Raw genomic sequence first — 14,177 nt, forward strand, 5'->3', positions numbered from 1 at the left:
TTCCCTCGTCATTATCTTCTAAAACATGCTTTCTAATAGCCATCTAATATTTCATTATGAATAGACAAGTCATTTGATCAATTCACTGTAGTTGAAGATAAGTTGCTTTCTATTGTTTGCTCCAAATTATTGATTTTATAATTTTTCCTATTTCTGGAGAGCTGTAGATAGTGTGATTATGGAGAATGGCGTGGTAACTGATGTGTCCCTTAGGTTCACTGGGAAGTTGGAGATGAATTTATTTTCTCTCTTCCTTCTGTATTAATATGTATGTGGAGTTAGTTAATGACATAATAGATTATTTGATTATTTATCTAGTGCTACATTGTTTGCAAAGTGCTTTTTACAGATACTATCTAACTGAATCTTCATGATAACTGTAAAGATTTTTTTTTTTAATTTTTTATTGCATTTTAGGTTTTGGGGTACATGTGCAGAACGTGCAAGACAGTTGCATAGGTACACACATGGCAGTGTGTTTTGCTTCCTTTCTCCCCTTCACCCACATTTGGCATTTCTCCCCAGGCTATCCCTCCCCACCTCCCCCTCCCACTGGCCCTCCCCATTTCCCCCCAATAGACCCCAGTGTTTAGTACTCTTCTCTCTGTGTCCATATGTTCTCATTTTTCATCACCCACCTATGAGTGAGAATATGCGGTGTTTCATTTTCTGTTCTTGTGTCAGTTTGCTGAGGATGACGTTCTCCAGATTCATCCATGTCTCTACAAATGACACAAACTCAACATTTCTGATTGCTGCATAATATTCCATGGTGTATATATGCCACGTTTTTCCAATCCAGTCTATCATCAATGGGCATTTGGGTTGATTCCAAGTCTTTGCTATTGTAAACAGTGCTGCAATGAACATTCGTGTACATGTGTCCTTATAGTAGAATGACTTATAGTCTTTTGGATATATACCCAGTAATGGGATTGCTGGGTCAAATGGAATTTCTATTTCTAAGGCCTTGAGGAATCGCCACACCGTCTTCCATAGTGGTTGAACTAATTTACACTCCCACCAACAGTGTAAAAGTGTTCCTTTTTCTCCACATCCTCTCCAGCATCTGTTGTCTCCAGATTTTTTAATGATCGCCATTCTAACTGGCGTGAGATGGTATCTCAATGTAGTTTTGATTTGCATCTCTCTGATGACCAGTGACGATGAGCATTTTTTCATATGATTGTTGGCCTCATATATGTCTTCTTTCGTAAGGTGTCTGTTCATATCCTTTGCCCACTTTTGAATGGGCTTGTTTGTTTTTTTCCTGTAAATCTGTTTGAGTTCTTTGTAAATTCTGGATATCAGCCCTTTGTCAGATGGGTAAACTGCAAAAATTTTTTCCCATTCTGTTGGTTGCCGATTCACTCTATTGACTGTTTCTTTTGCCGTGCAGAAGCTGTGGAGTTTGATTAGGTCCCATTTGTCTATTTTGGCTTTTGTTGCCAATGCTTTTGGTGTTTTGTTCATGAAGTCCTTGCCTACTCCTATGTCCTGGATAGTTTTGCCTAGATTTTCTTCTAGGGTTTTTATGGTGCCAGGTCGTATGTTTAAGTCTTTAATCCATCTGGAGTTAATTTTAGTGTAAGGTGTCAGGAAGGGGTCCAGTTTATGCTTTCTGCACATGGCTAGCCAGTTTTCCCAACACCATTTGTTGAACAGGGAATCCTTTCCCCATTGCTTGTTTTTGACAGGTTTATCAAAGATTGTATGATTGTAGATATGTTGTGTTGCCTCTGTTCTGTTCCATTGGTCTATATCTCTGTTTTGGTACCAGTACCATGCTGTTTTGATTACTGTAGCCTTGTAGTATAGTTTGAAATCCAGTGGTGTGATGCCCCCCGCTGTGTTCTTTTTGCTTAGAATTGACTTGGCTATGCGGGCTCTCTTTTGGTTCCATATGAAGTTCGTGGTGGTTTTCTTCAGTTCTGTGAAGAAAGTCAATGGTAGCTTGATGGGTATAGCATTGATTCTGTAAATTACTTTGGGCAGTATAGCCATTTTTACGATATTAATTCTTCCTAACCATGAACATGGAATGTTTCTCCATCTGTTTGTGTCCTCTCTGATTTCGTTGAGCAGTGGTTTGTAGTTTTCCTTGAAGAGGTCCCTTACATTCCTTGTGAGTTGTATTCCAAGGTATTTTATTCTTTTTGTAGCAATTGTGAATGGCAGTTCGTTCTTGATTTGGCTTTCTTTAAGTCTGTTATTGGTGTAGAGGAAGGCTTGTGATTTTTGCACATTGATTTTATATCCTGAGACTTTGCTGAAGTTGCTTATCAGTTTCAGGAGTTTTTGGGCTGAGGCGATGGGGTCTTCTAGGTATACTATCATGTCGTCTGCAAATAGAGACAATTTGGCTTCCTCCTTTCCTATTTGAATACCCTTTCTTTTTCTTGCCTGATTGCTATGGCTAGAACTTCCAGTACTGTAGTGAATAGGAGTGGTGAAAGAGGGCATCCTTGTCTAGTGCCGGATTTCAAAGGGAATGCTTCCAGTTTTTGCCCGTTCAGTATGATATTGGCTGTTGGTTTGTCATAAATAGCTTTTATTACTTTGAGATACGTTCCATCGATACCGAGTTTATTGAGGGTTTTTAGCATAAAGGGCTGTTGAATTTTGTCAAATGCCTTCTCTGCGTCAATTGAGATAATCATGTGGTTTTTGTTTATGGTTCTGTTTATGTGGTGAATTACGTTTATAGACTTGCATATGTTGAACCAGCCTTGCATCCCCGGGATGAATCCTACTTGATCATGATGAATAAGTTTTTTGATTTGCTGTTGCAATCGGCTTGCCAATATTTTATTGAAGATTTTTGCATCTATGTTCATCATGGATATTGGCCTGAAGTTTTCTTTTCTTGTTGGGTCTCTGCCGGGTTTTGGTATCAGGATGATATTGGTCTCATAGAATGATTTGGGAAGGATTTCTTCTTTTTGGATTATTTGGAATAGTGTCAGAAGGAATGGTACCAGCTCCTCTTTGTGTGTCTGGTAGAATTCAGCTGTGAACCCGTCTGGACCTGGGCTTTTTTTGTGTGGTAGGCTCTTAATTGCTGCCTCGACTTCTGACCTTGTTATTGGTCTATTCATAGTTTCAGCTTCCTCCTGGTTTAGGCTTGCGAGGACACAGGAGTCCACGAATTTATCCATTTTTTCCAGGTTTGCTAGCTTATGTGCGTAGAGTTGTTTGTAATATTCTCTTATGATGGTTTGAATTTCTGTGGAATCTGTGGTGATTTCCCCTTTATCATTTTTTATTGCATCTCTTTGATTGTTCTCTCTTTTATTTTTAATCAATCTGGCTAGTGGTCTGTCTATTTTGTTGATCTTTTCAAAAAACCAGCTCTTGGATTTATTGATTTTTTGGAGGGTTTTTCGTGTCTCAATCTCCTTCAGTTCAGCTCTGATCTTAGTTATTTCTTGTCTTCTGCTGGGTTTTGAGTTTTTTTGATCTTGCTCCTCTAGCTCTTTCAATTTTGACGATAGGGTATCAATTTTGGATCTCTCCATTCTTTTCATATGGGCACTTATTGCTATATACTTTCCTCTAGAGACTGCTTTAAATGTGTCCCAGAGATTCTGGCATGTTGTGTCTTCATTCTCGTTGGTTTCGAAGAACTTCTTTATTTCTGCCTTCATTTCGTTGTTTATCCAGTCAACATTCAAGAGCCAGTTGTTCAGTTTCCATGAAGCTGTGGGGTTCTGGGTTGGTTTCTGAATTCTGAGTTCTAACTTGATTGCACTATGGTCTGAGAGGCTGTTTGTTATGATTTCAGTTGTTTTGCATTTGCTGAGCAGTGCTTTACTTCCAATTATGTGGTCAATTTTAGAGTAGGTGTGATGTGGTGCTGAGAATAATGTGTATTCTGTAGATTTGGGGTGGAGCGTTCTGTAGATGTCTATCAGGTTTGCTTGTTCCAGGTCTGAGTTCAAGCCCTGGATATCCTTGTTGATTTTCTGTCTGTTTGATCTGTCTAATATTGACAGTGGGGTGTTAAAGTCTCCCACTATAATTGTGTGGGAGTCTAAGTCTCTTTGTAAGTCTTTAAGAACTTGCCTTATGTATCTGGGTGCTCCTGTGTTGGGACCATATATGTTTAGGATCGTTAGCTCTTCTTGTTGTATCGATCCTTTTACCATTATGTAATGGCCTTCTTTGTCTCTTTTGATCTTTGTTGCTTTAAAGTCTATTTTATCAGAGATGAGAATTGCAACTCCTGCTTTTTTTTGCTCTCCATTTGCTTGGTAAATCTTCCTCCATTCCTTTATTTTGAGCCTTTGTGTATCCTTGCATGTGAGATGGGTTTCCTGGATACAGCACACTGATGGGTTTTGGATTTTTATCCAATTTGCCAGTCTGTGTCTTTTGATTGGTGCATTTAGTCCATTTACATTTAGGGTTAGTATTGTTATGTGTGAATTTGATACTATCATTTTGATGCTAGCTGGCTGTTTTGCCCATTAGTTGTTGTAGATTCTTCATTATGTTGATGCTCTTTAGCAATTAGTGTGATTTTGGAATGGCTGGTACTGGTTGTTCCTTTCTATGTGTAGTGCCTCTTTTAGGAGCTCTTGTAAAGCAGGCCTGATGGTGACAAAATCTCTGAGTACTTGCTTGTTCACAAAGGATTTTATTTTTCCTTCACTTCTGAAGCTCAGTTTTGCTGGATATGAAATTCTGGGTTGAAAGTTCTTTTCTTTAAGGATGTTGAATATTGGCCCCCACTCTCTTCTGGCTTACAGAGTTTCTGCCGAGAGATCTCCTGTGAGTCTGATGGGCTTCCCTTTGTGGGTGACCCGACCTTTCTCTCTGGCTGCCCTTAGTATTTTCTCCTTTGTTTCAACCTTGTTGAATCTGACGATTATGTGCCTTGGGGTTGCTCTTCTTGCGGAATATCTTTGTGGTGTTCTCTGTATTTCCTACAGTTGAGTGTTGGCCTGTCTTGCTAGGTGGGGGAATTTTTCCTGGATAATGTTCTGAAGAGTATTTTCCAGCTTGGATTCATTCTCTTCGTCACATTCTTGTACGCCTATCAACCATAGGTTAGGTCTCTTCACATAGTCCCACATTTCTTGGAGACCTTGTTCATTCCTTTTTGCGCTTTTTTCTCTGATCTTGGTTTCTCATTTTATTTCATTGAGTTGATCTTCGACTTCTGAAATTCTTTCTTCTGCTTGGTCAATTCGGCTATTGAAACTTGTGCATGCTTCATGAAGTTCTCGTATTGTTTTTCATCTCCTTTAATTCATTCATATTCCTCTCTAAGTTATCCATTCTTGTTATCATTTCCTCGAATCTTTTTTCAAGGTTCTTAGTTTCTTTGCATTGATTTGAAACATGTTCTTTTAGCTCACGAAAGTTTCTCATTATCCACCTTCTGAAGTCTAATTCCGTCATTTCGTCACAGTCATTCTCCGTCCAGCTTTGTTCCCTTGCTGGTGAGGAGTTTTGGTTCTTTCTAGGAGGCGAGGTGTTCTGGTTTCGGGTGTTTTCCTCCTTTTTGCGCTGGTTTCTTCCCATCTTTGTGGATTTATCCACCTGTCATCTGTGTAGTTGCTGACTTTTTGGGTCTCTGGGTGGACACCCAGATTGTTGATGATGAGGTATTTCTGTTACTTGGTTTTCCTTCTACCAGTCTAGCCCCTTCGCTGTACGACTGCAGAGGTCCACTCCAGGCCCTGCTTGTCTGGGGTACACCTATAGCAGCTGCGGAACAGTAGGGATGCTACCAGTTTCTTTTTCTGCTATCTTTGTCCCAGAATGATGCCTGCCAAATGTCAGTCTTGTGGATATAGAGGGGTCAGGGAGCTGCTTGAGGAGACAGTCTGTACTTTATAGGAGCTCAAGTGCTGAGCTGTGAGCTCTGATGTTCATTCAGGGCTGTTAGGCTGCTATGTTTAATTCTGCTGCAACAGAACTCATAAAAAAGCCCTTTTTTTTTCAGCTGCTCTTTCTGAAGGGGTTGGGGCTTTATTTTTGACGGGTTGTCCTGCCCAGCTAGGAGGCAGTCTAGTCACTATTTGCCTGCTGAGGCTCCGCCCTGCTGGTGTAAGTTTCACCCTGTTTCTGCAGGCTCTGCCCTTCTGCTGCGGTCTCCGCCCTGCAGCCGCGGGCTCCGCCCTGTGGCGGAGTCTCTGTTGTACCGGGTTGCCTCGGCAACGGCAGGCTGAGTCAGCAATGGGCGTGTACCTCAGTAGGGGCTGATTGCCTCGGTAATGGCAGACGCCCCTCCCGCAGGGAGCTGCGCTTTAAGGGAACCTCCTAACAGCGAGCGTTTGGAATCCCCATTTTGTTTGTCGCACTGCGCTACCCCTAACGCTTTGCCCTGGGCTGGCTCACTGTTCAAGTCCCGTTCAGTCTCAAGTTCAGCCCTCTCAGGTCTCAGGTTGCCAGTTCAACAGGGCACCTGGAACAGTGCGCTTTTGTGCGGAACTCTGTGGAGCGCCTCTGCGCTCGGGCACGGGCCGCAGCCTCACCAGCTGCTGGCTACACCATTCAAGATCTCTGGCTGGCGTCCCATGTTTGTTTTATATCTGGGAATTTCCCCGTTCTGTGGGCAACAAAGGTCCGTCTGGAAATGCGTCCCCGACTCACCTGGAAATGCGTCCCCGACTCACCCTCTCCGCGCATCCAGCGAGAGCCTCAATCCTGGGTTGTTCTCACAGCACCATCTTGAGTCCTCTGTTCGATAACTGTAAAGATTACCTAAGTTTGTCCTCACTTGATAGATGAGGAAATTGAGGCTCACACAAGAATAGAAAATCAAACACCACATGTTCTCACTCATAGGTGGGTGTTGAACAATGAGAACATATGGACACAGGGAGGGGAGCATCACACACTGGGGTCTGTCAGGGCAAGTAGGGGAGGGACAGGGGGTGGGGAGTTGGGGAGAGATAGCATGAGGAGAAATGCCAGATATAGGTGATGGGGAGGAAGGCAGAAAATCACACTGCCATGTGTGTACCTATGTAACAGTCTTGCATGTTCTTCACATGTACCCCAAAACCTAAAATGCAATAAAAAAAAAAAAAAGAAGTGACTTTCCCAGCTCATAAGTGATAGATCTCGAACTGAAATGCAGGTCTTTCTTTTTTTAAAATTTTCTTTCCTTTCCTTTTTTTTTTTTTTTTGAGACAGAGTCTTGCTCTGTTGCCTAGGCTGGAGTGCAGTGGTGTGATCTCGGCTCATTGCAACCTCTACCTCCTGGGTGGGTTCAAGCTATTCTCGTGCCTCAGCCTCCCAAGTAGCTGGGATTATGGGCAACTGCTACCACACGTGGCTAATTTTTGTATTTTTAGTAGAGACAGGGTTTCACCATGTTGGCCAGGCTGGTCTTGAACTCCTGACCTCAGGTGAGCCACTGTGCCAGAGGTCTTTCTAATATACACACGTGATTTTATTTGATAATATTTAGCCAAATAAAGGTTTGAATTTGGACAGTTTCTCTTTTTTCTCTGACTTATATTAATCCCCTTTGGTAGTCCTTGTCCCACAGAGGGACCCTTGATTCTACACTAGGTCAGTGTTTTCCCTTTCACCCATGCGCTGTTTCTCTGTACTAACTGGCTAGGAGAGGCTGATCTTTTTGGCACTCCTCAATATTGCCTTTAAACCTCAGGGATTCTATTTAAGGTAATGCAAATATGGTCTTGGTCAAATTGTTTTATTACCCAGACTTCAGTTTTCTCACATGAAAAATGGGGAAGATGATAATGCTGATTCCTCAAGGTTGCTGGAAAAGCAAAGAGATAATGCAGATAAAGCTAGTTTAAGCAGAAATTGGGAGTTTATAATAAAGGGAGTGTTTCATGGAACTAACGGAAGAAATAGAACTAGGAACTAGAACCACAGAGAACCAAGGCAGTTCTTTATCTCTGTTTCTCCAGTGCTTGCCACACATCTGTGTTGTGTTCTCTTTCTGTTCTCTAGCCCACCTTGAAGATGATAGTCACATTTAGCTTTCAGGTTTACATGCTACAAATTTAGCTTCAAAGAGAGCATCTATCCCACTTCCAGATTCCCAGAGAAGGAACTCCAGTTGGCCCAGTGTGAATTAGGCATCCTTCCCTGGATCAATCAACTTTGACTAGGAGGGTGGTATCATGTTGTACAAACAGACTGCCAAGAGCTCACTCACCCTCTTAGATAGTCTGGGGGAATAGGGTGTTAGTCACTTAAGTGGGTACTTTTATGTGACTGCAGGCATGAGAGTCTTTGGGAATGGCAAGGATTGAGTCTGTGATTACTTTGTTGCTGTTCCCTACTTTGTCTTAACTGATCTTTCTGGAGGCCCAGCTGTGACCTGTTGTATCCAGTCTGTACATGCTCTAGCCAGACTTTGTGGGCTGTAGGTACCTTGTATAAGACTTGCTTTTATTGCAGGATGGGGTCAAATAGGCGCAGCTTCCAAGATGACCACCAAGATTAAGAGTAGACTTTAAAGATGCCAGGCGTTAGGTACGACAGTGTTCTTCCTCTGGTTTCCAGGCACCTAGTACTCCAAGTCACAAATACTTCCCTTCTCTCTGCTCAGGGAGATGGTACTGGAGTCGCCAGTATTTACCGGGGGCCATTTGCAGATGAAAATTTTAAACTTAGACACTCAGCTCCAGGCCTGCTTTCTATGGTAAGTGAGGTCCAATCAAGGTTTTGGGTGATAACCAGCTGGTTTCTGGGCCCCTCTTGAGGCCCAGTGCTATCTCTTGGGATAGAAGCAAATGCTTTCCTTCTCTTGCTTGGCCCAGGACTCACCTCTACCACCTCCTTTCTCAGTTTGGTTTGATTGAGAAAACCGTAGGTAAGCTGGGATGGTGGCTCATGCCTATAAGCACAGCACCTTGGGAGGCTGAGGCGGGTTGATAAACTGAGGTCAGGAGTTTGAGACCAGCCTGGCCAATGTGGTGAAACCTTGTCTCTACTAAAAATACAAAAAATTAGCTAGGTGTGGTGGCGTGTGCCTGTAATCGCAGCTACTCAGGAGGCTGAGGCAGGAGAATCACTTGAACCCAGGAGGTGGAGGTTGCAGTGAGCTGAGATGGTGCCATTGCACTCCAGCCTGGGTGACAAGAATGAAACTCCATCTTAAAAAAAAAAGAAGAAAAAAGAAAAGAAAACCAGTAGGTAAGGCCCATTAGCAGGCCAGCAGGCTGGGGAACTAAAATCTGAACTAGGATTTGTGGCTGGGCATTCAGCCCGACTGCTCAGAACGTAACCACTTGTGCTTTTAAGACACACATATTCATAGCTGGGTGTGGTGGCTCACACCTCTAATTTCACCACTTTGGGAGGCCAAGACAAGAGGATTGCTTGAGGTCAGGAGTTTGAGGCCAGTCTGGGCAACATAGTGAGACTTAATCTCTACTAAAAAAAAAAAAAAAAAAAAAAAAGCCACATGTGATGACATACACCTGTAGTCCCAGCTACTAGGGAGGCTAAGGTGGGAGGATTGCTTGAGCCCAGGATTTTGAGGCTACAGTGAGCCATGTCCTGTTCATCTCTGTATCCTTGGATCCTAGCTTAGGCCCTGGCTCACAGATAGGTGCTAGGTTAGATTTGCTGAAAAAAAAAGCGTAGAGAAATCAGGGTTACAGGCTCTTTGGGGAATCTTGCCCTTCAGCTAACATGGCCAGGGAAACTTAACTGCAGGTATATTTGGTTTCTATCAGGCAAACAGTGGTCCCAGTACAAATGGCTGTCAGTTCTTTATCACCTGCTCTAAGTGCGACTGGTTGGATGGGAAGCATGTGGTGTTTGGTAAGTCCTACTCCTGTCCCATGGTCCCGGCCCCATTCACCTCAGATGGGACCTCCAGAGGAGTTCTCAACTCTTACCAAGAATGCTCAACTCATGTAACTGCTTAGGTGGTAATAGAAAAAACAGAAATGGTAGGGAGGTGGGGAACATGTATGGCTAGAGAACTGGACGTAAGGACAAAAGGGCCATTTGATGTAGTATGGAACCACTTAGGGGGAAAACCCAACTGCTGGCACTAAAGAAATGCCACAGAGGCAACATGATATGGTGAGACTTTGGAGTTACTCAGATGTAAGTCTGAGCCCTAACTCTCTACTTATTACCTATGACCTGGAGCAAGTCATTTCACCTCTACCACATCTCAATTTTCTAAAGTTAGTAAGAGGATCTAATAAGATCATAGCTAAGAATGGGCTCTGGAAGCTGGAAAATGCTATGTAAACAAGAATAAAGTCCAGTTCACACTCTTCCTACAGGAAAAATCATCGATGGACTTCTGGTGATGAGAAAGATTGAGGTAAGTACTGCTTTGATTTTCCTCTTTCTCTGCCATTCTGGTCTGGTACTGTCTGACTAGTATCCAGGAGCTAGAGAAGGGGGAATGAGCTCCAGTTTGTTAGGCCCAGTCTTCATTGTCTCAGGAAAAGGGAAGAGAGGCCGCTTAAGTTAGCTTGTCTGGCCAACACTGAGGTTTGACCTCTGATGACCCTGTTGCCTATTTGATAAAATTCTACTCCTTGGCATTGCATTCAAGGTCCTTCATGATTAGTCCCTGTCTGCCTTTGACCCCTTCTCTTGCCACTGCCTCTTCCTTGTTCCAATCACATCAAGCTACTAGCTCTTCTCTAAATCTGCCATACATATCCCTGCTGCTTGCTCTTTCCTGCCCCTGAGCCTTTGCTCACACTGTTTCCTCTAGCTGGAATGCTCTTTTTTCCTTCCCTCCTGGTGGAATCCCACCCTTCTAGGCACAGTTCAAATACCCCTCTTTTGTGAATCCTTCCCTTACATCTTTAAGCAGCAGTTTAGTTGCCTGTCTACCCCTTATCCAACTCTTTCTTATAACTTTTTGTTATATTGTCATAGATTTGATATTTTCTTTTTTATTTTATTTTTTTAATTGTTTTATAAAGACAGGGTTTCACCATGTTGGTCAGGCTGGTCTTGAACTTCCGACCTCAGGTGATCCACCTGCCTTGGCCTCCAAAGTGCTTGGATTACAGGCATGAGCCACCATGCCCAGCCCTAGATTTGATATTTTCTAAGTGTTTTGCATCTTCTCTTTGATAGGAATTATATGCTTTACCTGTTTGCCAGGACATGGATTGCCTCTGAGTGCTGAGTCCTTAGCACAGGGGCTGGCAGGCATCAGTAAAAGTTTTGTAAGGGAACAAGTGAATGCCTGAGTGGATGAATCTCCATTGTGCTTTTTTTCCTAGAATGTTCCCACAGGCCCCAACAATAAGCCCAAGCTACCTGTGGTGATCTCACAGTGTGGGGAGATGTAGTCCAGACCAACACTGATTCAGGTAAGTGAGTCTTTCTCCTATTAGGTTAGGAGTCAGACTCCTGAGAAGGCAGCATGGTCTAGTGGAGATAAGTTTAGTCTTGAAGACATGAGATTGAGCCCAGTTCCTGTGTGTGTGACCTTGGAGTAGTCACTTTCCTTCTCAGAGCATCTTTCTTCATCTGTCAAATGGGAATTCTGTAATACCTATCTCTCAGAGTCATTGTAAAGATCGAAAGAGAAAGGGTTGTAGGACCACTTTACTTTTCTGCCACTTTGTAATATACAGAGCATCAATCGGAAGACCACTCAGGCAGTTTCTAATAGCACTCTTAGACTACAGTTCCATTCAGTAGTCCCCCTAGAAAGACCTGGCTCCAGACCTGAGTGGGACCAACCTGGGCAGGGACCAACCTGGGCAGGCTGGAGACACACTTGTCATGCCTCTCATCAGAACTGGTACTGCAATTCCAGGCCTTGACTTGATATTTGCCAGCCTTGTAGGTGAATGCCTCACATTGTCCAGCCTATGTGGACTCACTTCTTACCCATATTTGCTACTGCCTGCTCTGCACTGGGCAGCATGCTAGCTGCAGAAAGGGGGACAAAGGAAAGATGTCTCCTTTTAGGAGCTCATGGGAAATAAGACATTCTCCTAGCTGATCACTAGTAATATGAGTGACATTGCCAAGTGTGAGAAGAGTACAAGGGAGAAGTCCATCCCTTCCAGCTGGGTGAGGGCTAATGTTGTTTTGTTGTTTTTTTCTTTTTTTGATTTTCAAGCCTGCAAAAAAGTCAGAAGAATAATACCTGAACACCCATATATCTTCACTTAAATTCACCGTGGTTAACATTCTTGTTTTGTTGTTTTGCCTTGACATTTGTTTTTTTCTTTCTCTTCTTGCCGCCTCACCCATTTCCATTGCCTCTCCTCCTCTCTCCTGCTCCTCTTCCCTTTCTCCATCCTTTCCTTTCTTTCTTCCTTTCTTCCCATCTTCTTTCCTTTTTCCTTTCTTCTTATCTTTCCCATTTGAAAGTTGCAGACTTCTTGACACTTTACCCGTGAGTATTTCAGCAAGGAACTCCTAAAAATAAGAACATCCTACGTAACCACAACATTATATATAGTACATTTTCAAACTTCCCCACTTATCCCAAAAGTAACTTTTGTAGCTTGAGAAAAGGTAATCCAATCAAGGGTCCCATATTTCATTTCGTTTACACAAGTAACATAATACACTCTCATTGTGGAAACTTTCACACCAAACAGATAAAGTGAAAGCCCCTCTTGACAACACCCCACCTCCAACTCCACTCCCCATTCCAGAGGTCACTTTTTTTTTCTTTTTTAACCCTGCAGAAAAACAGAGGTCACTTCTTTATCAGTTTGATGTATGTCCATCAGAGCTTTGCTTGCCCATCTTATTTTGGGAGATTTTCTTTTTCCCAAATGAAATTATACTATATTTTTCATTTTCTAAAAAATTATGTCTTGAAAACTCCTTCTTAATATGTAAAACCACCTTGTATTAAAAAATGAAAATAGCCTGTCACAGTGGCTCACGCCTGTAATCCCAGCACTTTGGGAGGCCAAGGAAGGTGGATAGCTTGAGCTCAGGAGTTGGAGACCATCTCGGGCAACCTGGCGAGACCTCGTCTTTCAAAAAAAAAAATTAGCCACGTCTGGTGGTGCAAGCCTGTAGTCCCAGCTACTCAGGAGGCTGAGGTGAGAAGATTACTTGAGCCCTGGAGTTTGAGGCTGCAGTGAGTTATGATGGCGCCACTATACTCCAGCCTGGGTAACATGGTGAGACCCCATTTCAAAAAAAAAGAAAAATCAAAACTTCAGTGCAGGCTGAGAATCCCTAATCCGAAATCCCAAATGCTCCAAAATCTGAAACTATTTGAGCACTAACATGATATCAAAAGTAGAAAATTCCACACCTGACCTCATGTGATGGGTCATTGTCAAAAATTTGTTTCATGCACAGAAGTATTGAAAATATTTTATAAGATTACCTTATACAATAGCTCTAAGTAGCTAGGACTACAGGTGTGTGCCACCACGCCTGGCTAATTTTTATATTTTTTGATAGAGATAGCGTTTCACCATGTTGGCCAGGCTGGTCTCTAACTCCTGACCTCAAGTGATCTGCCCACCTTGGCCTCCCAAAGTGCTGGGATTATAGGCATGAGCCACTATGCCCAGCTGAATATTAGTTCTTAATTTTATGTGTTGTGATTTTTTTCTTCAGAATACATTTTAAGAAAAAAATTATTATTGTGTTGCATAAGTTTGGTAATTTTAAAAATATATATATGATATTCTTTGTTAAAGAGAAGTTCTAAATTTTGATGAGGTCAAAATTATCAGTCTTTTATTGCTTTTCTGTTTTGTCTCATTTAAGAAGGTCTTTACTACCTCAGATCACAAGGTTTTCCGTATTTTTTCTAGTATTTCTTTTTATATGGTGGAACTAAAATCATTTTTCTAGCATTTTTATAGTTTTATTTGTATATTTACAAAATCATCTAAAATTAATTTTTCTGTATAGTGTTAAGATAAGACTTTTTCTTGTCTTTTTTACAAATGGATATCCAGTTAGATACCTGACCATTTTAATGACCCTACACACATTTGTTTGTGACCAACTCTGTGTTCAGAATATCTGGCACATACAGGCATTTGGTAAAAATTTATTACATGAGTTAAGTAGAGAGGGAGAATGTCAGGCATTTTAGGCAGGGAACTGGTGTGAGCAAATGCTGAGACTGGAATGTACAAGTGTGTGCTGGGAGCTGCATGTGGACCTCTCTTGTTTAGCCTGTTGATCCCTTCTCAGGCCCACTTGACACCCTGAGCTTTGCTTTCTGCCAGTACTGGGTGCCCCTTGGTTCAGCCTGC

General features: G+C 42.4%; 1 protein-coding gene across 13 annotated transcripts in view; it reads left to right on the top strand.

The window, feature by feature from the left end:
* The window catches only part of PPIH (peptidylprolyl isomerase H), a 29,998-nt gene that overhangs the window by 4,764 nt on the left and 11,057 nt on the right, over positions 1-14,177 (top strand). For 9 of the 13 annotated variants that reach the window (XM_078331421.1, XM_078331428.1, XM_078331423.1 and 6 more), the window contains exons 6-9: positions 8,546-8,638; positions 9,678-9,765; positions 10,242-10,282; positions 11,205-11,294. In XM_078331421.1, coding sequence (XP_078187547.1) covers positions 8,546-8,638; positions 9,678-9,765; positions 10,242-10,282; positions 11,205-11,273 — 291 coding nt within the window. In that variant the 3' untranslated portion in view covers positions 11,274-11,294. Of the gene's footprint in view, positions 1-8,545; positions 8,639-9,677; positions 9,766-10,241; positions 10,283-11,204; positions 13,110-14,177 lie in introns of those variants that run through there. The other 4 variants (XM_054259230.2, XM_078331418.1, XM_078331422.1 and 1 more) reach the window with 3 other exon arrangements.

The sequence above is a fragment of the Callithrix jacchus genome, chromosome 7 (genome assembly GCF_049354715.1).
Source record: "Callithrix jacchus isolate 240 chromosome 7, calJac240_pri, whole genome shotgun sequence".
Classification (NCBI taxonomy): Eukaryota; Metazoa; Chordata; class Mammalia; order Primates; family Cebidae; genus Callithrix; species Callithrix jacchus.